This window comes from Gambusia affinis, linkage group LG10, assembly GCF_019740435.1.
Source record: "Gambusia affinis linkage group LG10, SWU_Gaff_1.0, whole genome shotgun sequence".
Classification (NCBI taxonomy): domain Eukaryota; kingdom Metazoa; phylum Chordata; class Actinopteri; order Cyprinodontiformes; family Poeciliidae; genus Gambusia; species Gambusia affinis.
Window position 1 is genome coordinate 24,487,297 of NC_057877.1, and position 26,346 is coordinate 24,513,642.

At 36.1% G+C, this 26,346-nt stretch overlaps 2 protein-coding genes across 4 annotated transcripts in view; both read left to right on the plus strand.

Moving 5' to 3' along the window:
• anos1b (anosmin 1b) overlaps window positions 1-5,665 on the plus strand; it is a 43,962-nt gene extending 38,297 nt beyond the window's left edge. Inside the window, exons 9-15 of the mRNA XM_044129988.1 lie at window positions 148-286; window positions 1,457-1,693; window positions 1,784-1,878; window positions 3,210-3,372; window positions 3,569-3,801; window positions 4,226-4,369; window positions 4,629-5,665. Of these exons, the coding sequence (XP_043985923.1) occupies window positions 148-286; window positions 1,457-1,693; window positions 1,784-1,878; window positions 3,210-3,372; window positions 3,569-3,801; window positions 4,226-4,366 (1,008 nt within the window). The 3' untranslated portion in view covers window positions 4,367-4,369; window positions 4,629-5,665. The remainder of the gene's footprint in view (window positions 1-147; window positions 287-1,456; window positions 1,694-1,783; window positions 1,879-3,209; window positions 3,373-3,568; window positions 3,802-4,225; window positions 4,370-4,628) is intronic.
• Window positions 5,666-7,012: 1,347 nt separating this feature from the next.
• LOC122838937 lies at window positions 7,013-19,329 on the plus strand. 3 transcript variants are annotated; one of them, XR_006371966.1, is made up of 11 exons: window positions 7,013-7,105; window positions 8,951-10,711; window positions 12,724-12,829; window positions 14,330-14,483; window positions 14,669-14,716; window positions 15,059-15,136; window positions 15,473-15,610; window positions 16,213-16,296; window positions 16,528-16,578; window positions 16,704-17,164; window positions 17,594-19,329. XR_006371966.1 is itself a non-coding variant. In XM_044129989.1 (10 exons), exons 2-10 carry the CDS (start codon window positions 9,160-9,162, stop codon window positions 16,812-16,814), a joined length of 2,322 nt encoding a protein of 773 aa, XP_043985924.1. In that variant the 5' UTR covers window positions 7,013-7,105; window positions 8,951-9,159; the 3' UTR covers window positions 16,815-19,329. The 3 variants fall into 3 exon arrangements, 2 of the variants coding, with proteins under 2 accessions (XP_043985924.1, XP_043985925.1); XM_044129989.1 differs by having other exon boundaries at window positions 16,704-19,329; XM_044129990.1 differs by having other exon boundaries at window positions 7,020-7,084; window positions 16,704-19,329.
• The last annotated feature ends 7,017 nt before the right edge of the window (window positions 19,330-26,346 follow it).

Genomic DNA, 26,346 nt, shown 5'->3' on the forward strand with positions numbered 1-26,346 from the left:
TAAGCCAGACAATTCTCAGAATGACAATAACAGTGTTGTTATTGGCAAGGAGGTGCTTGAGGTCTGGTCTGGAAGATAGATCCAAAAAAAACAAAAAAAACAAACCTGCTTCTTTAAGCTGTGTTTTCTTGTTTCAATATGTTACAGGCACAAACCGAGCTGTGGCTGCAGGGACTGCTGCCTGCCACTCCCTATGTCCTGTCTCTCCAGACGGTGGCCTACTGGGGACAAAAGAGGCTGAAGAGTCACAGAGCTCAACTTTTTTTCACAACTATCATTCATGAAGGTAAAGAAAAGTAATTAACTTTCCCTCAAACTGGGGTTTAGCAGTCAAGAAGATCATTTTTACTCAGATTTCTTGAACTTTTCCACAATATGTCCTATGACCTACACACATCACTGCAGCATCTTGGGGTTTTACTGATACTGAATTGCGTTATAGCGAGGGTTCACTGTAAATACATTTCCTCCTCAAATGTGAAAGTGTGAATGGTAACTAACGAAAAGGTTTTGTATATGCTTTTTTTCACATACCTTCACCTATAAGCATCACCATCATAACCAGACATGTAACCCAAATTACAATTATCGCATACTTAATTTGAACATATGTTTTACCTGTCATGACATCAGCATATTTATGATTTAAGGCAGTCCCCTGAACTGACTAGTTTGCCAAGGTATACATTATTGAATTAATGATTTTCCTGTTAGTTCAGAGCTGCTGCGTTTTGCTGACTGTCAGCATGTTCTTTGTTCAGGCAGCTGCAGTGTTGAAATGCACAGAAACATGGAGTGCAGGGAAAATAAGCCAAACTTTACAATAGTCCAAGCAACAGCAGTGTTTATTGTTGACCTGTTGGTCAGCCCAGCTGAGAGTTAAAGCCAGCTGCAACTTAATTATCAAACCACATACCAACATTTTTACATGGAACCTACTGTTACTTATAATCCAGTTGTGTTTATAACAGATTTAGTCCATGTAACTGCCTAGTACTCAGTGCTAATGAGGGTAACTTAAAGCCAATCAGTATCGCTAGATTAACAGAAGGTGTAATGAAATTGCTCTCCTTTTACAGTTTTGTTCTGTTTCTATAATAAATCTCTTATGAATTCCATGTGCTGTTTAGCAGGTTTCATACTTTGAATGCCAACATTTTATTTCTTTATGGTATCATGTATTTTTTTTTTCATACGTACTTTCTCCAATTGTTTTTGAAGAAAGTAATAAATAGTTTTTTTCTCTCTCATTATTCTGACATTTTGCTAATAAAAATAATTTTGTAACCATAACTGACCTCCAAAGATAAAAACTTTGGTCTGATTTAATTTGAAAAGACAAAATAAAGGTTATGCATCTGTAATAAAGTATAAGTAAACATCTGCATGAAGTTAAGTGGGTTTATGTTCAGTTCAGGAAACTGAAACTGTGAAAACTATTTCCACTATTTCCAAGGTGAAGATTTCTCCAACGAGCTCCCCTCATCCTCATCCTCGTCATCCTCATCCCTACCCTCCTCTCCCTCTCAAGCATCCTCCTCACCTTCCGCTCATAAACCTCCTGAGTCTTCCCATCTGGCTCAAGTGGGTATGCCTCCAAACCCCTCTGAAAATTTGCGACTGGAGGTCGCTGCCCCTCATTTTCACCACAATCAGCTGCAGGTGAAGGTGTTCTGGAAGTGGTCTCATCATGGTGAGTCGGTGTGAAGCAGTGAACTGGCAGAATTTACCTTGGTTTGAACTGAGAATCCATATCTTTAAATACTTTTTTTCTATATTGCAGCAAGGCAGAGACACAGAGGTCCTTACATTCTCAGGTGGCATCCACATACCTGCACTACAAATGTCACAAGCGCAGACAGAACAACAACGGTGGAGGTATACATTGTTTCTGCATGGTGTATAGATCTTTGTTACTTTTGCTTTACAAATCCTGCCTCTATCATATGCTTTGACTTCTTGTTGCTGGGTAAAGCAATGTGATTTTAAAGTAGTAAAACAAAAAGCTTTGCACTGTAATAAAACAGAAAAATGTGTTCTGAATTATTGAAGTTGCTTGCATTGCATTAAGGTTTGTTATACCGAAAAACCCCAATAAATTTTATTACAATTCTAGATTATAGACAATACTAAGTAGCACATAATGATGAAGCAGAAGGAAAATAACAGAAGGCTTTTGATAACCATCGCTGTTTATGTGTGCCACAGATTCTCAACTGAATTTAGATCTGGACATTAGACATTTTAACACATATAACTGAATTATAGCTCTAACTGTATGTATAGTTCCCTGCTGCATGCCACCACTGCCGCTGTGGGAATTATGTTTAGAGGGATGTGTTATGTTAGTTTTCCACCACACAGTGTTTTGCCTGTTGGCCAAAAAATCTAGTTTTGGTCCAATCAGACCAGACCACCTTCTTTCATATTTTTGCCATAACCTCTACATGGCTTGTGGCAAACTGCACATGGGTTTTCTATGGCTTTCTTTCAACAATGGATGTCTTCTTTCCACTCTTTCAAAGGAATAAAGTTTGTGATGAATAGCTGTCCTGTAGCTTCTCCAGAGTTATAATTTGCCAAGTTATGCTGTATTTTCAGAAAATGAATTGAAAAGTTTTCTGTGAGATATTCAAAGCTATTATTACTTTAATCACTCTTTGTGAATATTTTGTGAAGATTTTTATTCACTTATGTTCTCTAACATTTCATTACACCTTACAATGTTGTGCTACTTTATGTTGCTTTACTATGTAGAATAGGCATACATACAGTCTGTATATCTGCATACATACAGTCTAAGGGTTAAACTTCACAAGTTTTATAAGCTGTTATAAAGTATGTTGGTTGTTCTTTTTTGCTCAAAACTAGACTCCCTCCATTGAGCCAACGTTGAGCCAGAGGCGTAACATTTCATCCAAGACATGTCATATAAAACTGCTGTATATAATTTGCTGAGTTTACAGAACAAAATTCCAGGATTTCTTAAACAGTTACAACATTTGTTGCCATGTGAAGTTGCCAGAGTGTGTCGAAAGTGTTTATTTTATATTGGAGTGAACATGTGCTTTACAATAGACAGATGCTGAGACAATAAGTAGCGAAGATATGCCGGATTTCAAGCACCTTTGGGAAATGAGTTTTAATAAAAGTTGTTTAATAATGATGATTTTATTTTTTTATGACATGCTTCTCCACTTTTTTTGCAGGGTACTCATCATACTCTCAAAGGTCTGCAATTTTCATGCAAGTACAGGGTCTCAGTGGCAATGGTGGTTGATCCAGGGGTAGAGGCTGTTGCTTGGGTTACAACCCCAACTTGCTCATCCATCAGGGTCAGAGGAGACAAAGCTTTGCCTTGCAACAGACAGGGTAAGAAAAGCTGAGCACAGATGTACACTGACCTTTTATTTTATGGTAGAACTAAGTAATCAAGAGTTGAACGTGGAGATGATATTAAATATTTGTATATATTAAATCTTTGTGATAATTCTTCTATTGGTGAGAACTAATTAAATCAATGTAATGAAGATAAAGTGAAGAAATGTTACCTTCTTTTTTGTATCAGAGCGCCCTCTGGCGGGGAGAAAGGTGGTACTGCGTCCAGAACGGCTGACTGCAGACTTTCAACAAGTCAATGGAAGCTTGCTCACAACGTTTCAGTGGAGGATGTCACATCATGCAATGGACTCAGCAGCAGTTGAGGGCTTCCAGTTTACATGGAATCTACAATCTCAGCTCAGTCCCACAACAGGAAGACATGAAGATGCTCTTATCTCCCAGACACAAACAATTGCACCGGTAAGGCAAGAAAAGACAAGCTTATTTATATAAAACCATTCATATTCTAAGGTATTTTACAAAACATCAAAGAAAACACATAAGAAAAATTGTAAATTATAAGCACAAAAGCATTACATAAAAAGATTAAAGAACACGTTAAAATGGAAATATTAAAGTGTCGAGAAACAAATGTTTCAAACAGTTCATTTGTCAAAACCTGAAGTGAACAAATAAAGTTTTCAGCCCTGATTTAAAGTAACCAACCAGTTGTTCTATTCTGAAGAAATAATAAGTCGGGAAATTTACATTAACATAAGGTTAATGATCATATCTCTGTGATCATTAAGGTATATCCAAGATTTACCTGTAACATTTTATGTTGTTTTTTTATGCATTAAACTTCAGTTTCTTTAGAGTATTTTTTTTGTTTTACTCCACACAGTCTGAACGTTTCATCACCATTGATGGCCTCCAGGCTGACAGCATGTACTGGGTTCAGCTGCAGGTGCTAACTGGAGGTGGCAGGACTGGAGCTGCTGTCTCAAAGACCATACACACTCCAACAATTAACACCACACTTTGATAGGTAATAGCATTTCTTCTTTGAGAAAAATGTATCTCTGCATGTATTTTAGATTCATGTATATTTATTATTATTATGCACATTGTGGGTGACATTGGGTCTCCTGCAAATGCAATTTTTGTCTGTTTCCCAATTTCATTTTGATAGTGTTGTTTTCTGTAGTGAAAATGCTAAAGAAATAGATAATACCAAATGTTTAACGTGCTGATTCTGGATGTGTCAAAAATGTGTTGCTTTTTAACATGTAATCTAATTTCTTTAGGTGACAACCACAAATCGGCTACTGTCTGCTACACCATGGTCACGTTTTCCAACATCCACTCTCCTACCTTTTTACTCATACCACGGGATCTTGACTGCAGAAAGCATGTCCAAAACATGTTTTATAAGTAAAATAAATAATTCAGATAAAATGTATTTCCTGCCTTCGACTGCCTTTCACTTTAATGCCAAACATAATAAAGCTTAAGAGCTTGAACTTAATCTAAACACAGAAAATACCTTAATCTTTTGGTGGGCTTTTCAGTTTTTTGGGAAGAAAAATAAACTCACTGTACCTGTATGTGGAGCCAATTTTTACAGGACCTGCGGGTTCTCTTTTCCAGCTTAAAATTTATGTTTTTTTTTTGTTTTTTGTTTTTTGTTTTTATTAATACAGCTTTTTAAAATGTTTCCTTGCAGTGTAACAGATATCTGCTTTTGTCTGGTGTTTATATTAGACTAATAACTTTGACAACCTTACATCATTCAAGTCACAAGAACTTGTAAATAAACTTTGTTCCCTGATAGTTTTTTTTATCCTGTTAGATAAAAATATAGCACTGAGTTTATGTAAAAATAGCAATGTATAGCAACAGCATAATCTTTTGTTTGAAAATCAATGCAAGCTCAAATATTTTATCTTATTTTATTTCATTTTTTTACTTTTTATTTCTTTTATACATTTTGCTGCAAAAGTTATATTTTTTGAAAAGGCAGGGAACAGCCAACGTCATTCAACCTGTAATTACCATGTTAATATTTTCCCTTGTTAAATTTCAAATATTCAGAATTTGCTTGTTATTCCTTCACTTTTTGACTGAGTCTTATTTATTGTTTTCTTGTCTAGTTTGTTTTGTAATTAAAATTCATCAACACTCAATATCTGTTGTGGTGACTACTAGTTGATATATTTTGTATAGACAAGACAAAATGTAGACCACTATAGGTCACAATATGAAAACAACAAAATTCTCTCCCAAACAAAAGGAAACTGAAGCTGAGAAACTAAATCATTGAGGAAGTGTAGATATTATTTAATTTGAGTAACCAGATTATATGAACATCTCAGTTTTATTTCAGATAACATAATTATCTAAATGTGACAAAATGAATATGTTTACATGTCTTCCCACAGTCTGTAACTCTGCACTGCAAAGCTATATGTTTTCAGTCAGTGATGTAGTACAATGTGAGTAAGTTTTGCTGACATTGGTGAGTAACGTTCATGAGCCCAGCAAATGAGAACAGTAGCTTGAATGGCAGAGATTTTTTTTCCAACATGATGTATATGAAAGTATTTATATTTAAAGGTTTGCTTTAGATTTTATACATTTTTAAATGGTATTTTTTTTTGTTAGTACTTTACAGGAGCTACAAGACATTAAGTATTTTTTGACATTTTAATATATTTATAATAAAAAAAAAAAACAATTTAAGTATTTGGTGTTTTTAATGGTAAAATTAAAATACGACAAAATTTTTATTATTATTTTGTATTTATTAGTATAGAGGTTACAGAGTTACTCTAATTATTATAGAGTTATTTAAACTGAATAATTGAAGCTAAAACATTTTTTTATAATACCTCACATTCAAACAACAATCAGTTTCCGCTGTGGCTCAAAACCACTGCCATCTACTGGGCGGTCAGTATAAGCTATGACCCCCTTCTTATAGAACATGCTTGTGATAACGTTCATAGAATATTATAATTATTAAAATGTTAAAATAATTATAGATAGATAGATAGATAGATAGATAGATAGATAGATAGATAGATAGATAGATAGATAGATAGATAGATAGATAGATAGATAGATAGATAGATAGATAGATAGATAGATAGATAGATAGAGGTAAATTATGAAATTGTCAATAAAGGCGCTTAAAACTGCTGCCAAAACTTGAGAAGTTTTTGTAACATACAGAGAAGATGTTGAGTTAAAAACATTTACATAGGCTAGGTAAAAAAAGAAAGAAAGATTTTTGATTTTAACAACACATTTATTTTTAAATAAAAATACATTTTAACATAGTTTACTTCAACATTCACGCAAACATGGATTTGAAAACTAGCTTTCTATCAACCACAGAGCACACGACATTATTAAAGTTATTCATCATTAAAAAAAGAAATAGGTGTGCCAAAAAATGAATCCTTTCTGTTAGAATCACCCAGTCACAACTCACAGTTAAAGACAGGTTTCCTTTTTTATGAAGCTGTTATTTACATAATTGAAACAAGGTTTGAATCTACATTTTATTGCGAATACATACAGCTCTACAGCTCCACCAGATTTCCTAAAAGCTTGTTGCTATTCAGGTTAGGAGGGGGGCGTTTTTCGACACAACACCGGACGTCGGTAAAGTTAAGGAGATGAGGCCGACGTCATGACGCAATGAAGGGGCGACGAAAGCTCGGATTGTTTCTTCAAATCGTGGCCAGACGGAACCCAGGTTGATATTTTTACAGGCAAGGTGGTGTTTAACGACGTCTATTTTGAATTTATGCTTTGGTTTTGACTTGTGCAAACGTTTACTTCCCCGAATCTGGAGACGTAGCTCCTTCACGTTCATACGCATTCGCACTTCCCTCTGAAAATGGAGGAAATTGCCGCTTTGTGTTTTGTCTGCAGCTAGCCGAGCCAGCTAGCTTCAGGGAAATGGGAAAACTTATGCAAAACTTTGTGAAACGTTACACTTCAGTTCAATAATTAACTTGTTGATAGTTGATACAGTTTAATAAACGTGAATTTGTTCCATTCGTCTGGTGCAACATGTTGGATAATCTTAATTAAGGCGGCAGTGTTAATTATCCTCTTTATACGAATTGTTAGTTTCTGCCGTCATTCATAGAGATGCTAAAGACAAGAATCAAACATACTAAACACCGAAATTTCGCTGCTGTCTTGCTCATATTTTTTTCGAATTGCAGCTGTCATTTCAAACGTTATTCTTATGTTATAGTTTTGTTTTTGTACATCAAAACGTGAAGTTTAGCATTGTAATAACCATAGCACCAAGACAGTAAATCAGGACGTTATTGAATGTGCATTTATTGAAATGGCATACAGTGGTGTATTTTTTAATTCGGTCATTATGACTTACTTCTAATAAATTATTTTACACTTGACCAATGACAATAAAATTCAAAATTCTTTATTTATTCCAGGATTTTTTTTTTGCCGTTGCTAGTTTAATCCAACTATCCAAAATGTCATGGATAGTGATGCTGTGGGCAGGAAGGATCTGCAGTAGCAGGTACTCTTGCAACAAATCTGAAGAAGCCTCTGACTGAAGACTGTTGCTGTTGATAGTCAAATGACTGTCATGATATGTTCACAGCTCAAATTTCAGGCAGCAGAGACGATATTTCACAAAAACATGTCCTGAATTACATCATCAGCTGTTGGCAAGCACTACTTATCCACCTAATTTGCTTTTGATGCACATTTTGCTGCACTTCCTTAAATCTTTGTCCAGTTATAGGGTTAGGAAGATGGGCAGAGAGACATCAGATTCGTGGATATAATCATTTCCCATTGTTATTGATAGAAGAGATGATTTGAACATTGCTTCTTCTTGCCACACTTCAGTTTTGCTTTTCAGCCTTGAAGCCTCTTTTTCAACTCCTCTGGAATTTAGGGGTCATAGTTCAGGTGTTATTTGAGCTTCTGAGATGCTAACTGATCAACTCCATGTTGCCATGATTAACAGCTGCCTGAAAGTAAAAAAAAAAAAAGTAAGATCAAAAACCTTTCTTTCTGCCCATCCAAAACCAGAATGAATAATCATCCAAAAAAAAGCAACTCCTCAACCAAAAAAGTTATTTTTAGACATCTACAAAAGAACAAATCAGAACTAACATAACACAGCTGCTCCAATGTGCTGCCACATGAGTGGTGCAATTCCAGAGCAAAAAAAGTAATAATTTTTTTAAACACAGAAAGTCAACATTGTGTTCCTTCTGGGGAATGCACTATATAGAAAAAGAATAAAGGGTTTTCTAGCATTCACAATAAAGAATTGTTGCTATGAGGCTTTGCAACAAAAGTAACAGTAATTCACAGAGGAGTGAAACTATCTAACTTAGAGATCAATAGCATGTTATATACCTTCACCTAATAGGTCAAATGTACTGTACATCACTAAAATATAGGAAATAAATTAGTGTTTATAAAAATCTGTGATCTGATCTGAGTACAAGGGTGTTATTTTGTTCAAGTATTTATGTTTGTGAATCTGTCATGAAAACTGAGTTTAACTGCTAACTGGATCATTTTTTTGTCTAATTATTTTCTTATTTCATTTCACTCCTTTTAGGAGACAGCGCTGCTGTGACTCCGGAGAGCCGTCTCATCTTGATTCCTGTTGTCAAAATAATTTTGCCACTAATGTATGGAGGAAAGTGTGAGACGTAAAAGGTGGAGCAATCCACTTTATTTGTAAGCCAGCAAGCTGAAAGGGAGGAGACAGTAGCAGTGCATAGAGAGAGCATTGGGGATGGGGTTAAAGAGCCAAAGGCGGACGTCATGGTTCACAGCAGCTCTAATTCCCCAATGACAACACCATCTGCCTCTCCTCACCTGACTGTTTGTTCTAAAGCACCTCTTTCGGTGTCGTGTCCCAGAGGTGCTACAGAACAGGACCTAAGCCAAACATCCACAGACTCAAATTCCCTTTCAGAACTACTACAGCCCCTTACTGAGACTCCTGCTGAGGCTCATCACCATGTTGCTGCCGCAACAAGGGCATTGAGCACCAAGTCAAGCTCGACATCCAGCAGCCCCAACAGACCCGCGCCAACCTCTGGTCAGGACCAACTCAATGGCCGTAGATCAGGAAGGAAAAGGACTCCTAAGGCCTGTGATTGTTGTGGCCCCAACAGTAGGGGACACAATGTTGAAACTCCAGGCAGAGGCAGGGGAAATGGAAGGGGGAGAGGTAGAGGTAAAGGGAGGGGAGCAAACAGAGACTTTGGTGACACCCCTGCAAGAAATCCACTGCAGTTGACAGGAGTCAGGAGCATTAATTTAAGTGGAGAAAATACACAGGAAACAGAAGATGAAGACGATAGACTGGGGAATTTGCTGAGCTCTGATACAAAGTCACAAAGTCCTGCCACCAAGGCGGTTTCACCAATTGCAGAAGATGGACCAAAAAATAACTGTGCTGCTCAAACAAATGGAGCTGCACTGAAAATGGAAGACATCTTGATGGCACCGTCAGGGTTTGCTGTTGCAGTACCTGAGGAATGTGTTGATAAAAAGGATGTGGACCCAACGGTTTTAGGACCAGTACTTGAGGAAGCGGTAGTGGCCAGAGGTAGAGGTAGGGGAGCAGGAATGGGAAGAGGTCGAGGTAGGGGAGCAGTGATGGTGAGAGGTCGGGGCAGAGGAAGAGGCGTTGACCAAGGTCGAGACAGTGAACAAGAGAAAATGGAAGGTATTCAAATAAGCAGCAAAGATAAAGATTATGTCATACGTTTGAGAACAGGTGCCTTAGCTGAGTCAGTGCTAGTGGAAGAACCAGAGAAGATACATGATGTACAGACAGACCACGAACACCAAAAAAACTCTACTTCAGGTAAATTCCCTATTGAAAATGGAGAATTGGTACACTTGTCTGACTCGGAGGACGAGATGGAGGAGGACACCATTATTGTGACAGAACTTGGCGATGGGGTGCTGACCATCGCACGGAAATCTGCTACAAGGTCAGAGACTTCTGGAGACCTAGACTCTGAGATGCAGGTGGACCAAATGCATGATGGGATCGAGCAGGTTTCTTTACCAGTATCTTTGCCTAATGGAAACGCTGCCTCACAAAGAAACCATGATCTAACATCCTCACCAGTGGAGGTTAAAATGTCTAGCTCCACTGGGCTTGCCTCTTTAAACCCGATAAGTGTTAACCTGGAGCACTCCTGGGCATTAAGAGACCACAGACTGTACTGCCATCCGTGTTCATGGGTGAAAGGGGAAATGGATGACATGTTGCCAACCGACCAGGCAGAAGATAAAATGATGGACACAGATATTCAGAATCAAGAGAGGCTGGAGCAGCTTAAAGACGCTATTCACGGTACAACACACTTTGTAGTACTCAGTTGGTTATATATACTTAATCTTCTTTAAATAAGTTGTCAAAATTGGAAAGAACTTCCACCTTGAACTGCTGGTTCAACGATCAGTACCTTCAGTTTTTGTAAAATCAACAGCTCCTTGCATTTTTTGCAGTAGTCCATATTGAATTTCCACAAAAATGGCTAAAAAATACTGGGTTTTAATCATTAACTCCCAACTGCAGTATTGCAGGTGGCAGTATTTTTTCTACTACATTACTCACTCAGCCTTACTTGTTCATTTAATCTGCTTTTTTCATCATCTTTTTTCTTCTATGAATATATTTTGAAAGAGGTTAAATAAGGAAGAAAATTATGCTAAATTCCTTGCTAATATTTCTAAAATAGCCCCATAAAATCCTGGATCCTGGAGGGAGTGTCTGATATTGGAAATAGTTTTGATTCCAACAAAAACTGAAGATTGTCCAGATTGTTGTGCCAAAGCATATTTCTACCAACCGTTTAATCTTTACTAACAACCAAAAAAGTCCATTAAATTATGTGCGGTTGGTTGATGCAATTTTAAAGTTTAAGTAGTTCAAAGTCTATTTTTCAGGATGTGACCAAAGTTTGTGTAAAAGACTAATATTACACTGTTCTTCAGCCAATGGATTGGCCCATCTCTAGCAATAACATTGGAAGGGAAATTCAAACAAGAGAATGTTTATGAACTAAATATAGTGATGTTAGTGGAGTCAGTCTCTCTTAGAGGACATCATGGCCTCTATATACACACTAATTTTCCGTTTAAAACCAAAGTAAAACCTATTTTGAAGAAAATACTATTGTTATGACTGTACCCAATTACTTGATATGCACAATTTGAAGGTGACAATATTTCTAAGATTTAGGTTCACTCTTTTAAAACACGCTGTTTTTCATCTGGCAGCATCTAGAGAAATAAAAAAAACCCATGGTGGTAAGGCTACTCCAGCTCTCATAACACCTGCATTTTGCAATCTTATCTAGATCACCTGTTGTGCTGCATTTATTTTGTTTATTTTTATCTTCGTATCATGGAATATTTGTGTTACCTGGAAATGCAAAATGTCTGTCCAAGCAAAATGTAGACCGTTTTGCTGCAGATTAGCAACTCCAGAAGTAAAAATCGCAACACTTTCATATCAATGAATCCTCACAAACTGCTCCACCAGAAGCAGGCGCTCATATCCTCATAACACATTTTTACAATATGTCTGCATAGATGAGCCCCTTTAGAAGCGTAAGAGTTCCTGTCCCTTAGCATTATTTTCTGCTTCTTTAGCCTAAATGCTAAGTTGGGCCATTTTAATACATTTAATACGTAAAGTGTGTCCACACACCTGAGCTGAAATCCAATCTTTGCTCTTCATGTGGCTTTATCTAGCTCCATCATGCAATGCAAAGTATTCTGTTACATGACATTATTAAAATATTTATGACCTGACTTGTGTAGCTCTTATAAACACAGGCTTGATATAAACGGCAAATTATATGTAGTTAAGAAATCCGCCTCCACATTCCCTTAATTTCTGATACACAGCTGTTTGTTTTACATAGCTAGAGTGATGACATTTTGTGAAATTTTGTAGCCTAACCTGTTACATTTTTACTGCTGCTTTATGGTGGAAACATGCAGCTATTGTAAGAAAAATACAACAGACTTGTGCAGGATTCCCAACAACGAATTTGTTACATAGAAAAATCCTAATTAGACTCATTATTTAGACACCTACTTTAAATCTCATTTGTGTTTTACTGTTATCAGTAATTATCGGTTTGCTTTCACCTGAATTTTATGTAGCTTTCATCTTTAATTTTTGTTCCTTTCCTTTTTTATGTCCAGAAATGTGTAATTTCCCCTGTCTGAATGGTGCTGCCAGAAGAAACCTGCATCATCTTGCTTGTTTTTTTTTTTAATCTCAGTATTTATTTTGTTTACTTGTACTGTTGACAGATATGAACAAGCTTCTTTTGACTTCTTTTTTTCTAGAGTTTCTGGAGAGCTTCTACATAAAATATGGCAGCTTCATTCCTCTTGCTGAATCTGATGTCATAGAACACCTGAAAAAGACAAGCAACTCTGACCTCAGCAGCAGGTTAGTAAAAACCACTTATATGCATATACACTAGAGGCTAATTTATTTGTTATTGAAAAGAAATGTTGTATTTATCACTGATTTTTATTCCTCTTGATCACATTTCTCTGTAGTTTAGAAAACTCATAAGTTTATATGTTTAGGAATATGCGCACAGTCTTAAATTTGTTTAAAAGTAAGTTGGGCTTTGATAAGATAGTAACAGGTCTTAAATTTTACATTGGCAGCTCTATTTAATCTTGTATATTGTATGTATTTTTTGTTTCTCGCTGGACCTTTCTGTTAGGTAAAAGTTTGAGTCACACTCAGACATTTTCATTGGGCTGTGTTGACTCAAGGCAGATCAGGTTTTGGGTAACCTGCTGCTAATATTCCCTTTCCAGCTTGCTGTGTAGCTAGCTAGCTATATTTTTTTGTATCTGTCATGGGTAAGGGCAAATTTAACACCAGTTGCCTGGGTGTAGTTTGTACATTTCTGTTGGGATATAGGTCTTAAATTCTGTTCATAATGGTCTTAAAAAATAAGTCCTAAATTTGAGTTGGCGAAACCTGCAGAAACTCTTTAACTGTTGAGGCCTCAAAGTTTCAAAATAAATGCAATATAATCCATAAGAAAAATCGGCTGGAAATCTTCCATTCAAAATCCAGCAGGGCTGCCACACATGTAAGGTTGTTTTATTTTCAAATAGAGAACATGTTGGTCTTCTGGATTATTGTTATGGACTTTTGTCAAAAAAAATAATGCCAGGGGAAAAATATCCAAACCTACACTTTCTTACATCCCTGTGTGGAAAACACAATTGCCCCTAAACCTACTCACTGCTTGGGCCACCCTCAGCCACATAACTGCAGTCTGTCATTTGCCATGATTGGCTTGAGTCTTTTGTTGGCCTAACACTTCAAAGTCTTCCATTTTCATACATATTGCAGCTTTAAAGCACTTTTCACTTTTTCACACAGCACCATGCAGGTCTGGATTCTTTCCCCCTTTATAATTACCACCTTCTTGTAAACACCGTACATTGTGTTTACACGCATCATCTTTGGCTAATATAAACAGAAACACTTCTTCTCACCACACTATAAAAGTCATATATAAAACTATAACACAATAAATTCTGTGTTTTGGAGGAAAAAAAACATTGTGCTCCTTCACAAAAAGGTTATGTTTATTTGTGCTGCAGAGCAGTTTTATGTCCTGCAGTGTAATTGCTGTTCATGGCGCTTGTGTATTATTTGTTTTATTTATATTGTGTGGTTTGGCCTTTATCATGACTGTAAAACACTTAAATAAATATGTGCGTGACTGTGAGTGCTATCATTTTGCGTCTGTATGTAGAGAAATCATTTTTGTTGTAAAATAATTTTTTTCTGTTTAATTTCCAAGGTTGTATCGTGTTTCATATATATCAGAAATGTAATCCTTTAAATGCCAGTAACAAAAAAAAAAAGCAAAATAAAAAAAAAAAGCTCTTTCTCTGTGTGTCTGCTTCTCATCAGTTTCAGTGAAGTGGACATTAAAGCAGAGATGAGTCGATACAGGGCTGGCCTGGCATCTGCTCCGGTTGCAGGCTTCATGGTCACGTATAATAAACACAATCTGAGGCTGGAGGACCTTGGTACCCTGGAGGATCAGAACTGGCTTAATGATCAGGTAAGGAAAGACTGGGGATACTTGTGTCTTATATGTCAGTTTTATATTTTTCAAGCAAACCAATTGCTTGTTCTGTATTCTCCACAATATTTTACATGATTATTTATAAATCTTGAGGATTTAAACATGGTTGATCAAGTATTTTAAAAATTTCTTTATCCTGTTTTTTTATTTCTCAAATTCAGATTATTAACATGTATGGAGAACTCATTATGGATGTAGCAGAGCAGAAGGTATGTGTGTGTAGGCCTGCCAGCACATTTCCAAATAAAATATGTGCAGTTACTATCAAAAATGTACACAATCCTTTAGGGGGATTTAAATGGCGTTTTGAAACGTAACCTTTTAAGATGCAACATCCAGTTTGTCTAGATGTTATATTTTTTGTGGGGGTGCAGGAGGAGTTGTGGGGACATCAAAACATTTCCAAAAATTCTACATTTTGAATCCACTTCTTACTGGAGTTGTATCATCACTCGGATCATTAGACGTCCAGCAATTACTTCAAACTTGAACTGAGCTAAAATCTTTCAAATGTTTAATACTCGTTTCTTTTTCCTTTTTGACCTTTTCAGGTTCACTTTTTCAACAGCTTTTTCTACAAGCAGCTGGTTGCCAAAGGTTATGAAGGTGTGAAGAGATGGACCAAAAAAGTAAGGAAGAAATTACATTCCCAATGGTTGTAGCTTGATGTGTGTCTCAAAGTAAGAGTTTAATCTTTTGTTGCTCCAGTAAATAAGGTTTTGATTGATGATGACTTTTTTTTTCTATTCTGGTTGCACAAGGTCCATAGTCTAAAGTGTGCAAGAAATTAATATAGGAATAATCTTCTAACCTTCTTTTCTAAATTACATATTTCATAATCTCTGCAAACTCTCTCTAGAGTCAAACTAAAGAACAGCCCCCCCATGTTTTGTGTTTTCTCTTTTACTTTTAGTACAGCATCCCTAATAACCTCAACTGTAATGTTTTGTTTTTTTGTTTTTCAGGTTGACTTGTTCTCCAAATGGTTGTTGTTGATTCCCATCCATTTAGAAATCCACTGGTCTCTCATCGCAATTACAATGGCAACCAAAACCATCAGCTACTACGACAGCCAAGGCATTGTCTTCAGACACACCACAAATGTGAGTATATTCTTATTGCAGAATATAATCTGGAATTTTTACTCTCTGTCAAGAAAAAATAACTTTATCTTTCTTTTTAAGTTTCATACATTTCGTTAATTGAGACATTGAAAGTTTTTTGAAAAATATCTTTTAAAAAATGCATGTAGTGTGCAGCCTATTGACAAAAAATTACTTCATTAAAAAAAAAAAATTCTCACACTATTATATTATGCCCATACTTCATGGAAACAGTTAGGAAAAAAATCTCTAAAACTGTCCTTTTTAAATGACCTTTTTGAAATTGTTGTCCAAAGTCCCAAGTTTCCCCTGCTGTGCCATTTAAATGTATTTTCCAGACCCAATTTCTATCCTGGTAGTTAGATTTGACCCTGGTTCCTGCAAAGGAAACAACAAGGGTAACAAAAAAAACCTTCATCTTTTGCTTGAAAAAAGGTTCCTGCAGTGGATAATTTGGTAAAACACTGAATATTAGCTGCTCTTCACATGGTGCCTTGTATTTTCACTTGCTTACTTTAACTTGTAATATTGAAAGTCTGTCTCTGAATGTTGGAAGAATCTCATTGTCCTTCTATAACTATGTGTGTTTATATTGTCCTCAGAACATTATGAAGTATCTTCAGTCTGAAGCCAGAGAAAAAAAGCAGGCAGCTTTCCAGAAGGGCTGGAAGATCGCCATCATCAAGGTAACTTTGACCTCTGATCAAATTTATTGTTCCATCTGTTCAAGCTGCTAAAATATTTACATTGCACATGGTAATTGTAATCAAATTTCTTGTATTTATTCAAAACTTGGTGTCTGCTTAGCGCAGCAAAGATAGAACAGCTGCATGCATATAAATAGTTACTTGGAAAGACATGCAAAGGCTAGTTCAGAAAAAATTAACGGTCTTTGCCTCGCTGACTGGTCCTAACAGGGTATCCCACAGCAAAAAAATGACAGCGACTGTGGCGTTTTTGTCCTTGAGGTAAGATGTTATTCTTGTTTCTGTTTTGCCACCTTTACTTTGTTCAGTAGACAAATCATCTGAGTTCCCTCTTTAATATTTACGGGTCATTTTCCCCTGCACTATTTGTCTTTACTTTCTGCCAGTACTGCCGCCGTCTCTCTGTGAAGCAGCCGCTACTGTTCAGCCAAAACAACATGCCTCAAATCCGAAAGAGAATCTACAAGGAGCTCTGCGACTGTCGTCTCAACGACTGAACGGCTGCCTTCACCCACTGTGTGCTTGGCTGGCCACATGAGGCCGCCTGTCCTGTTCTTTCACGTGATGTTTTGACCGACTGTTGGGCTACATAAGCTAACACAGCTTGGCCATCTGTATTTTCAGGGAGTCCTTACTGCCATCTGCTTCTGTAATTGACAAGCAGAGCAGTTTTTGCTGACTTCTGGTGACTTTGGGAGGTGAAAAGTCGGTCTGTATTTAAGCTGATTATTTTCTTCCTTTTTTTTTTTTTTTGCAAACTTGCAAAGAGCTACTGAAGTGGCCCCCTACTGACCCTTGGAAAAAGCCTGAAGTGTCAATATGAGGTGCTGTTTCAGGACTTTACACAGTAAGTTCATTCTGCTTCTTACACTTACCACTCTGAGAGGATTTTTATGGCCTAAAAGATCAGAACAAAGTACTGACTTTGACTGAAGTAACTGTTACGCCGACCTGTACCATATGGATGGACATTTCATCCTAAAACAGAGTGGCCTTGCCTCCCAGAAATCCATCTTAAACGGAATTTAAAGGTTCATTTTGTGCTGGACTTTACAGCTCTAGTATGTGTTCAGTTAATATGCATATTTTATAACATATTTTAAAATCTAGCATTAGCGATGCAGTGGAACAGCTGTTCGCCTAAAACTTGAAGGGTTTAGAGTCGATGTTGTTATTGTGGACTTTAAATTGCACAGATACAGGCCTGTTAATTGAAGTCTGGAATATAAACTGAATGTTCCAATCATGTTCTCTTTTGTTTTTTTTCATCTTACAGGATGATAATGGCTTCAAAACTGGGATCACATTTTTGTTTGGTTTTACTGCAATATATTTCCAAATAAAATTCCAGTTTTTTGAGCACATTACTTAGATTTTTTTTTCCTTTTGCTGTTGCCACGTATTTATATAATGTTTTAAATATTTTCCAGCATTTAAGTTAAACACATTTTACAAGTTCAAGATTCTTTTAGGCAAGTTTGCAAATCGTTTTAAGCAGTACATCTAACCTTTTTACTGAGCTCCGTAAGGACGCATGGCCACACACAGATATGGAAAGCATTTACTCTACCAATAAAGTTCACCTCAGCGACATTGATTAATTTCTACTAACAAAGCTGATTTTTGCAGTTATGTTTACCATCAGTTCTGGTCAGAAAGATCCATCAATTTCTCATGGGCATGATTGGCTGGAAATACGTTTTGGTTTTTAATTATATTTTTGAACCATTCTTTGTCTTTTGTGGAATGACCAAAACAGTTTCCAATGATCCTTATTTAAAAAAATGAGTGTTCAAGTTTAAATTGTTTTGCATATTTGTATGAATGAATTTGGGGCAAAATTTTACATACATACCCTAACATAAACACTTAAATGTGGTTGAATGTTTGCACCCATCACCTGGCTTCTGGAATAAATCTGTCTGGATATTTGTTCATTTCTTATTCCGTTATTTTTATGAAGGAGACCCGGGTTTAAAGCATAGTCCATATATTTCCAAAGGGCTGAGATCTGGACTGTGGCAACGACTTTTCTGCTATACCTTGCATTTTTGGCATCACCTGTTAGGCATTACCTGTTGTTAGTATTTTTACCGCCATCGGTTTAATCTTAGGTTTAAATCCTTAACTTGACTGTTTCAAATATTAGTAACTTTGTTGTCTGTCAAAATGGAGCGTTGCTGGTCACTGTTTGCAAACTCTTTTCTCGGTCAACGGCTTCTCAGTATGGTAAAGTAAAACTCTGTGGAGATTGGGCTGCGATGGTTCTGATCCAGGAGCTTCCAGTTGATGTTTGGCTTGATAGTTGGGTTGGTCATGAACATCCTAATCAATTCCCTCTCATCTGTGTGGGATAGTTTGAGTCATATAGTTGAAACCTGGTGTTCCTACAGGTCAATGACTTCCAGTTTCCATGAAGACTCACCAAAACTAGTTGTGGTATGAATTAAGCTGGCTAACACTAAGCCTCTGAAAAGCTCTGACCTCAGCTATACTAATAATTTGTGGATTATGGCTGGCTTCCAGGCCTGTGCAAAGAAACAAATCCCTTTAAATAAACTCTTCCAATCCATTCAGATGTATCCCAGAAGCTTATTGGCTACGAAAAGCCTGTGGTTAAGGTGCAAAGTACTGCGGACGTTTCAGCCAAATAGTTTTTGTGTATACTTGAGCCCATTTGTCTAATTTTCATGTGTAAATTAGAGAAGATCTGTGATAAATGTAAACTTGTCCAGCCAAGTCTACTTTTAAAAAGTTACTGAAGTTGCTTTTCAAATGATTGTTAAAGCATGAATAAAAAAGGTTTAAATTTATCTTTCAAAGATCAAAATTAGTTTGAAATTCATGCCGAAAATGAGCGCATTTTAAGCTTCTCTCCAGAACTGTGTGTGTATTTTCAAGTTGTATCTTGACTGACCTCCTGCAATGTTTGCTTGCTTTGGCTAAAACCCCCAATGTTGTATTTTTCCCAGTTGTTTTTATAGTTGTCATTAAAAGTCCAATTATGCTGGACCATTTGTTGCATCTTTTCTTGTCTTTCTGAACAGGTGTTGGTCAAGTGGAAATCCTCAAAATAAAAGTCATGAGCAGTGATATAAAATAGGAAAGTGGAAGAATGGACTTTTTTTCCCCAAGAATTCAAGAGATATGTGGGCTTATTTTCAATTTTCCAATGACGCCACACAAAGTGGTAATATTTCACTTTCTTTTTTTTTAGGTGTTGCCTTAGAATACATCCACAGTTGTTCCTCGAATGTCGTAACACACATGCAAAGCCATAACAATCTCCATCTGCATCGTGTAGGACCTAATAATCTTAGTGTTTGTAATCATTTGAATATAAAAGAAGTAAAAATATACACATCTTATTGTTTTTGGATTTAGAAAACATTTTGTGATCCCTAAACAGGAAAGGTTCAGTCGGAGTAAATGACATCTACCTGTCTCTGACATCAGATAGGACGAGTTGTCCCTTTTCTCAATTTCAGCTTCGAGTTGTTTGAGGATTTTCTTGCATCCACAGGGTTGAAATGAGATCAACATCTGGGTATGGACTCAGTCCAGGGCTTTCAATTTTGTAATTTTCAGCCATTATTCTGTGGATTTACTTGCTGCTGTTTGCTGAAAGTTTTCCCCATTCACCTTGACGGAGGTCAGCCAGGACATTTTAAACAGGATTGAGGCCAAAACACTGAGTTTTATGTCCTTCAGTCACTTTTTAAAAACACATTTTACTGTATGATTCGGGCCAAGCTTTAATGCCCCTTGAAGCTCGAAGAAATCAGCAACACCTGACATCTTCAGCTGTTGCTCTCCATGTTGTTCTTTTCTCATCATAGCATCTATTTTGAGGCACTTCTAAAAGCAGAGCAGTACAAATGCAATGCATATTTTTTTCAGTGTGTGTAAATACCTGTGCAGACAGAAATATTTTGTTTTGTTGATGAAAAAGTACAACTGCAATACCTAAAAACTAACTGAAGAGGGAGAACTATACCAGTAATTATTTATTTTCCAGGTTTGCTCTGAATGTTGTTATAAAAACGTGGCTGTGGTTAAGGAGCTGGAAGAAGACGAAGTGATTTACTGTAGGCATTTCACTGAGGTCTCCTGCTAATGCTAGTGCTTGGTTTGTGCCCAGAAGGCTTTCATTTTTCATTATCAAGAAAAATATTACTTCAGTGCTGCATCCTTCTGTGTCATTGTCAAAATCACCCGGAGTACTGAATGTGTTTTGCTGTTAAGAAGAAATATGTCCTGCAATATATGACTCTAGTTTAATGTTTCTCCATTAAAATTTTCTCAGACTTCTTTTCAAAACGGGAAAGTCTCTTCTGTTTTATTAAAGTTCCAGTAAAACTGCTTTGATGTAAACTGAAAATCTATGCAAAACAGTGTTTTATTAAATAAAAAGTAGAATTATGTCTGCTAATGGGTTTAAAATTTATTCTTTATGGAAAAGCCGCTGGAATTTTAATGTGTTTAATCTGTAAGTTTAAACATTTATTTTCATTTGAAGAGTTGGCTTTTCGGCTTTACCTCTAAAAGAGAACAAATAAAACAGGACTGAAATTTTATACAGAAAAGTTTTCATGTCAGCTTATTCAATTAATATTTGAAATATTTCAATTTTATTTAGTTACAGAGGCAATTCACAACAAACACTTCAAGGCTCTTTAATAGATAAACAGATCCAATTTGTATGCAGAAATATAAAGGCAATTCAACCCAATCACAAAGAATCAATTTCAATCCCAATCTTTCCAGTTAGATCCCAGTTACAGCATTGTGCATTCAGGTTCATTTTGCCACTTGAATTAAAAATAGTTACCATTAGGATATTGCTACTTTCTTTTTAATAATAATGATCTTATAAGGCAAGATTATTATCTTGAATTTTTATTAATGGGCTAAGTATAAAAATGTTTGTTTTCAAAAGATTAAAAAACTCAAAGAATTGACTGGGCTTTCAGCGTTTGAAGTGCATTGTTATTTTATGTTTAGTAGTTACAGCTTAGAGGATGTTGGATTGCCATTACCAATGTGAAAAAGATGACTCTTCATTTTTCTCAATGAGTTTGTTTACTGATGGCTTTTTAATCCAACAGATGCTTTCTATAGTGGTTGCTTTAGTTAGCAAATTTATCTAAATAAAAGGCAAACACCGAATATCCCCGAATAGTGAATATTTCTCTGGCTAGTAATTCAGTGTATGGTGAAGAATAACAGCCAAATATTGTGCAATGTAAGCCCTTTTTGTAAATTTGTAGTACAGGCAACATTGTGGATTCCCCTGAGCAAAAATAAATGTCCATCCCAGGTTTTATTTCACTCTGTTTGCCATTTACTGACAGATTTTAAAGGAGACCATGGAGTAGAAAAGTAGTTTGATGACTAAAATGACTGAGTTAAAGGTAATCTCTCTGGCAGCTCTGGAGATACTCTGCTCTGACAAAAATAAAAACCAAACAGTGTGCATATCCAGACAGGCAGATAGTCAGGACATGCACCATTACATGAGGTTGTCTCCATTTTCCGCTCACAATAAATCACATTCTGCTGTGCTCAGGAGGTTAAGTGCTCCTGAAGGCTGATTTAGCTCTGTAATGTGGGGAAACTGTAGCTAATAGGATAAGCTTATAAAAGGCAGGAAAACACCCCTTTCAGTCGGAGTCAGGTAGAGCTGCCTGGGATAAACCTTTCCTCATCTCATTGTTGAGCCCTACTCGTATTTATCCACTTGCCTTTACCAGCTTTATGGATCCATACATGTCTCTTTGATGCCTGTTTGTCTGGAAGCTGAACTTACAGTGTATACATATACATATATATACATATATATATATATATATGCAATATAGATAGATAGGTAGATTTAAAAAAAAATTCTGTAAAAAGTACTTGAATACTGAGAAACTTGACATAACATCTTATTTAATACTTTAAAATGATGCCATCAAAAAGACAAAGCTGTAATATGTGTAAAATCTGGTCATTTAAAGACTTAAATGACAAAACAATTATACAAATACTCTAAGTTTTCAGTGGAAGACTTGTGAAACTAATACTTTCAGAAGCTAATGCAAATGAATGTTAGAGCAGAATAAAGTACCTCCAGTGACAATAATGTTTCAGTAATGAAAGAAACAAAAACATCTTAGAAGCTCACTCTTCAAAAACTGCAGCAAACACAGGCGTCTTGGGTTCATCAAGTCTCCACAACAATTTATTTTTAGGTTTTTGTTCACTTATTCATCAGGAGTGCTTATAATTATGCAGCACATCAAACAGTCAATAAATTTATTTAGGCCACTACAATTCACATTTGACTCTGTACCATGCAGAGGAAGCCAATTAATCTAGTTATAATGGAATTTCAAACTTTCTGATTCACTTCAGCCTTGAATTATATGTAGTTTGATTAGGTTTATAAATAACTTTAAAAATTCTATAAATGCTACAGATTATGATTGAGGAATACAATAGATTGCTGCAGCATTTATAAACTGTTCACACATCAAAAAGAAGGCAAAATATTTTGAAATAAGGCAAGTCAAATTGGAGAAGGCGCTTTGCACAAAATGAAAGAAAAAACATTAAAGCAGGAAAAGACCTTGCTTTTGAAATGCATTGCATGCGAGGCATGCAAGGTTTCTGCATTCCTCGGGTTTTATGCAGTTTGTTCCAGAGCTGAGAAGCATATCAACTACACCTCTGAGCTCTGGTCCTTGGAACATTGCGTAAACATGTTTCTGATGGCCTCAGGGGTCTGTAATATGGCATGCTTCATATTTGAAGAGATACTCAGAAATATGTGTTTTTGACCCAAGAACATTTACTTCTCTATAAATCAGTTGCGACATTTTTAAAATCTGCTCTTTTGCAGACAGAATTTGAATGACAATCATTTTAATGTGTCTGGTTGTGACTTCTTGCTGCACACAAGCTCATTGCCATCAAAGGATAAATGAATATAATAGAGGTAATAACTTCCAGATGAGTGTTGAGCTCTGATAGCTGACATCTGACAGCTGCCTCAAATTAAAACCCTCCGGTGAGATTACGTTATTATCTCTATGATGTAAGCCCGTCGATCTTTTCATTGCAATTACATTACAATTACAGATAATCTTTACTGTTTTGAAAGATTTTCTGGTCCTACCTTTTAATTTCTACAACAGTCATATTCTTTTCCCTAAAGACAACATGAAGTATTGAAAAGAAATAAGATCTACAACAGATGAAGAAATTCACAGCTGCTCTGAAAGACATCGTGAGCAGATTTCTGAAAAGTTTCTGTCTCAAATCCTGCTGTTGTCCATCACCCTGGAGATAATCAAGTCATCTGTTTTGAAAAAAAAAGAAACTACTTTTAGTTATTCCAGAATTTATTTTCAAAAGGAGTTTTTCTCACGCAACAGCAAAACATTCCACAGCTAAATAAATAGGAATCAAAAGAGAAAATTGAATGAATAACACAGTACTGTGGCTGAGAGGAAGGTGAGAAAGAATGATCAAGCACAGAATAAGACTGAAAATGAAATGTCACAGAGATGAATACTGACTGAGCTGAAGGAGTTGGATTACAAGATGAAGGACAAAAATGGGGCACTGGAAGACCTGAGAAAGTCACTGGTGCTGGAAGGATGTTTTATTTCCACAAAATCCAAGTATATATGTGAAACTTTACTGATAAACCAAAAGATTTTGATGGGAAAACAAAATCTAGTTTACCTGATAAATTTTTAATGAATTGTGTTCAGAATATCCCCAAAAGAAATAGATAAATGCAACATTTAGCCATAAATAGCATCTGAAGGAGGTTGAATCCCATTTCACCAGTTGGTCCTCATTTTTGGCCCTTTACTTCTAATTAGTAGGATTATCCCAACTGTTTCCCAGCTGAGTACAGTGAAGTGGTGGGCGTGGCTTTCTTTGGATTTTTAGATTTTTCCCAAGCGTGGTTGGGAATGTGAAGGCAGGAGAGGCAGTGAAAAATGTAAAACTTTAACTGAAGTGAAAAAGCACTGGATGATTTTTGGTCATCCTGAGAAATGGGATTTAACTATAAATATAGATTTTTAAAAACTGATATAATAGAAGTATAACACTGATAGCAGCTTATATAAAACAACAGTGAAACAACATTTAAAAAATGGTGGTGTAAAAATGTGTACAATGCAGGAGTTCAAAAATTACAAATTACATCTAATTTGTAATCATTTCTGTTAAACCAGGCAGAAAAGAGAGATCTTCAGAAAAGTCCATGTCTTTGTGCTATGTGAGACAGTTTTTACCTTTTTATCAGAACTGACCTGAGCTGCAAGTAACCTTTACTGTTTAACCTCAGATCTTTTTCTGTGTGCTTGGCTTACTTTTGATTTGGCCTTATTTTTGTTACCATTGTTTTTTTATTAGATCGCCTGAAGCTTTTGAATCTATTTATGTTTCCAAGCCATCATAAGGATGACAAAAACGTGACCAAAAATAAAACGATATTGCACATTGTAGACTGAAGATATAATCGGGTTATGAGTGGCAGTTGCACTCCAAAGTAACATCTTTGCCGTCTAAAGAGGAACAAAGGTGTTCTGAAGATTGTTCAGAGAACTGCATGCAAAACAGAGGCAGCTCCTCGGCAGGACTGCCATTAAGTCCTAGATGCCCTGGAGGGGCAGCTGTCTCACAGACCATAGATCAGAGGTTCTGTTAGGAACTGATATGAACCAAATGATCAAGCAGATATTGTCAATTTCATCCACTATTACTTTCTACATTTAAATATAAATAAATATAAATTTATTTTGTCCATAAATTAAATGTTTGAGGTTAGTTTTGAGTCCCAAAAATTCTAAATAATATAAATTGAAATACCTTCTGAAAAGGCAAAGACCTGGAGCTTGATATACTTCCACACTGATTCATGCAGTGAGTCGGTGTTTTAGTACAGTCAGGATAAAGGCGTCTTTCTGCTGTGTTACTCTGCTGGCTCACGTCATTTGCGCCTGCTGCTGTATGCAGTATAATCTATTTCAAAGTCAATTAGCATTTTTCTTTTTCAGGATAATTTATCTCAGATTTTGAGTTTATTTCAATGAACGCATCATAACAAATCAGCAGGACCACGAGCTGATCTGAGCTGACTGTTATGTAACAGATGGGTATCTTAATCTTCCTCATGATCCCTGCCTCCAACAGCACTCCTGTCATATCATTAAGGCATCTGAGCGGTTTACCAGAAGCACCAGCAAGTCTTTCTTGATGAAGACTTGCTCTTCCAACAGCAACACGGGCAACAAAATGTGCTAATTAGGCAGCAAAATGTGTTTACAGCAAAGATAGATTTTAGTGCACTGAAGTCACAGGTGATAAACAAATTGATCCTCTTTATAATGTTCCTGCTGAGTTTGTAATTTTTACTGCTCACTATAGTGCTGCTCTTGTTATTCCTTTCTACTTCCCCTCCAAATTTATGCAGCTACTACTAATAAAATTTTTTTATTTGTTCAAATCATATCCCATTAGTCATAAAGTTGGCTTAATGTCAATTATGACAAATTTAATGAAGTGTTATGTTAGATTTAAATTATTATTGAACAACACATTTCTTGATCAACCTTTTGATCATACATGTGTTTGTGCTTTTTACATACTGTAATTTCCCATTAAGATAGAACAAATTAAAAGGAAGAAGGATCAGGAAGTTTCTGTTTCAGTTTTTTTAGGAAGATTTTCCATCACTACTCATGATGTCATTTTATAAGCAGCATTAGTAGAGGCAGACAAAGTAGTTTTGTTTTATTTTTTACATAGAATTCAATGCAAATCAGAGCATGCCATTTCACTCAATAGAGTTATACACAATAAATAAAGTTGTTGTTGTCAAGGAAATATCACCATGTGCAACATCACAGTTGCAAAGGACTGCAGAGAATGATGTTTCAAGTGCTATCCATAGAAGTTCTACATGCCAATAAACTTCCACTGCCCTTGATGCTTGATGTTCAGTTTTCTGTGGTTGAGGTGGTC

Excerpts from the sequence above, each read along its gene's own strand:
- LOC122838937 (XM_044129989.1), top strand. The coding sequence starts at position 9,160 with ATGGTTCACAGCAGCTCTAATTCCCCAATGACAACACCATCTGCCTCT. Across the intron at positions 14,484-14,668 it reads AGAACTGGCTTAATGATCAG|ATTATTAACATGTATGGAGA; the intron begins GTAAGGAAAGAC and ends TCTCAAATTCAG. Across the intron at positions 14,717-15,058 it reads TGGATGTAGCAGAGCAGAAG|GTTCACTTTTTCAACAGCTT; the intron begins GTATGTGTGTGT and ends TGACCTTTTCAG.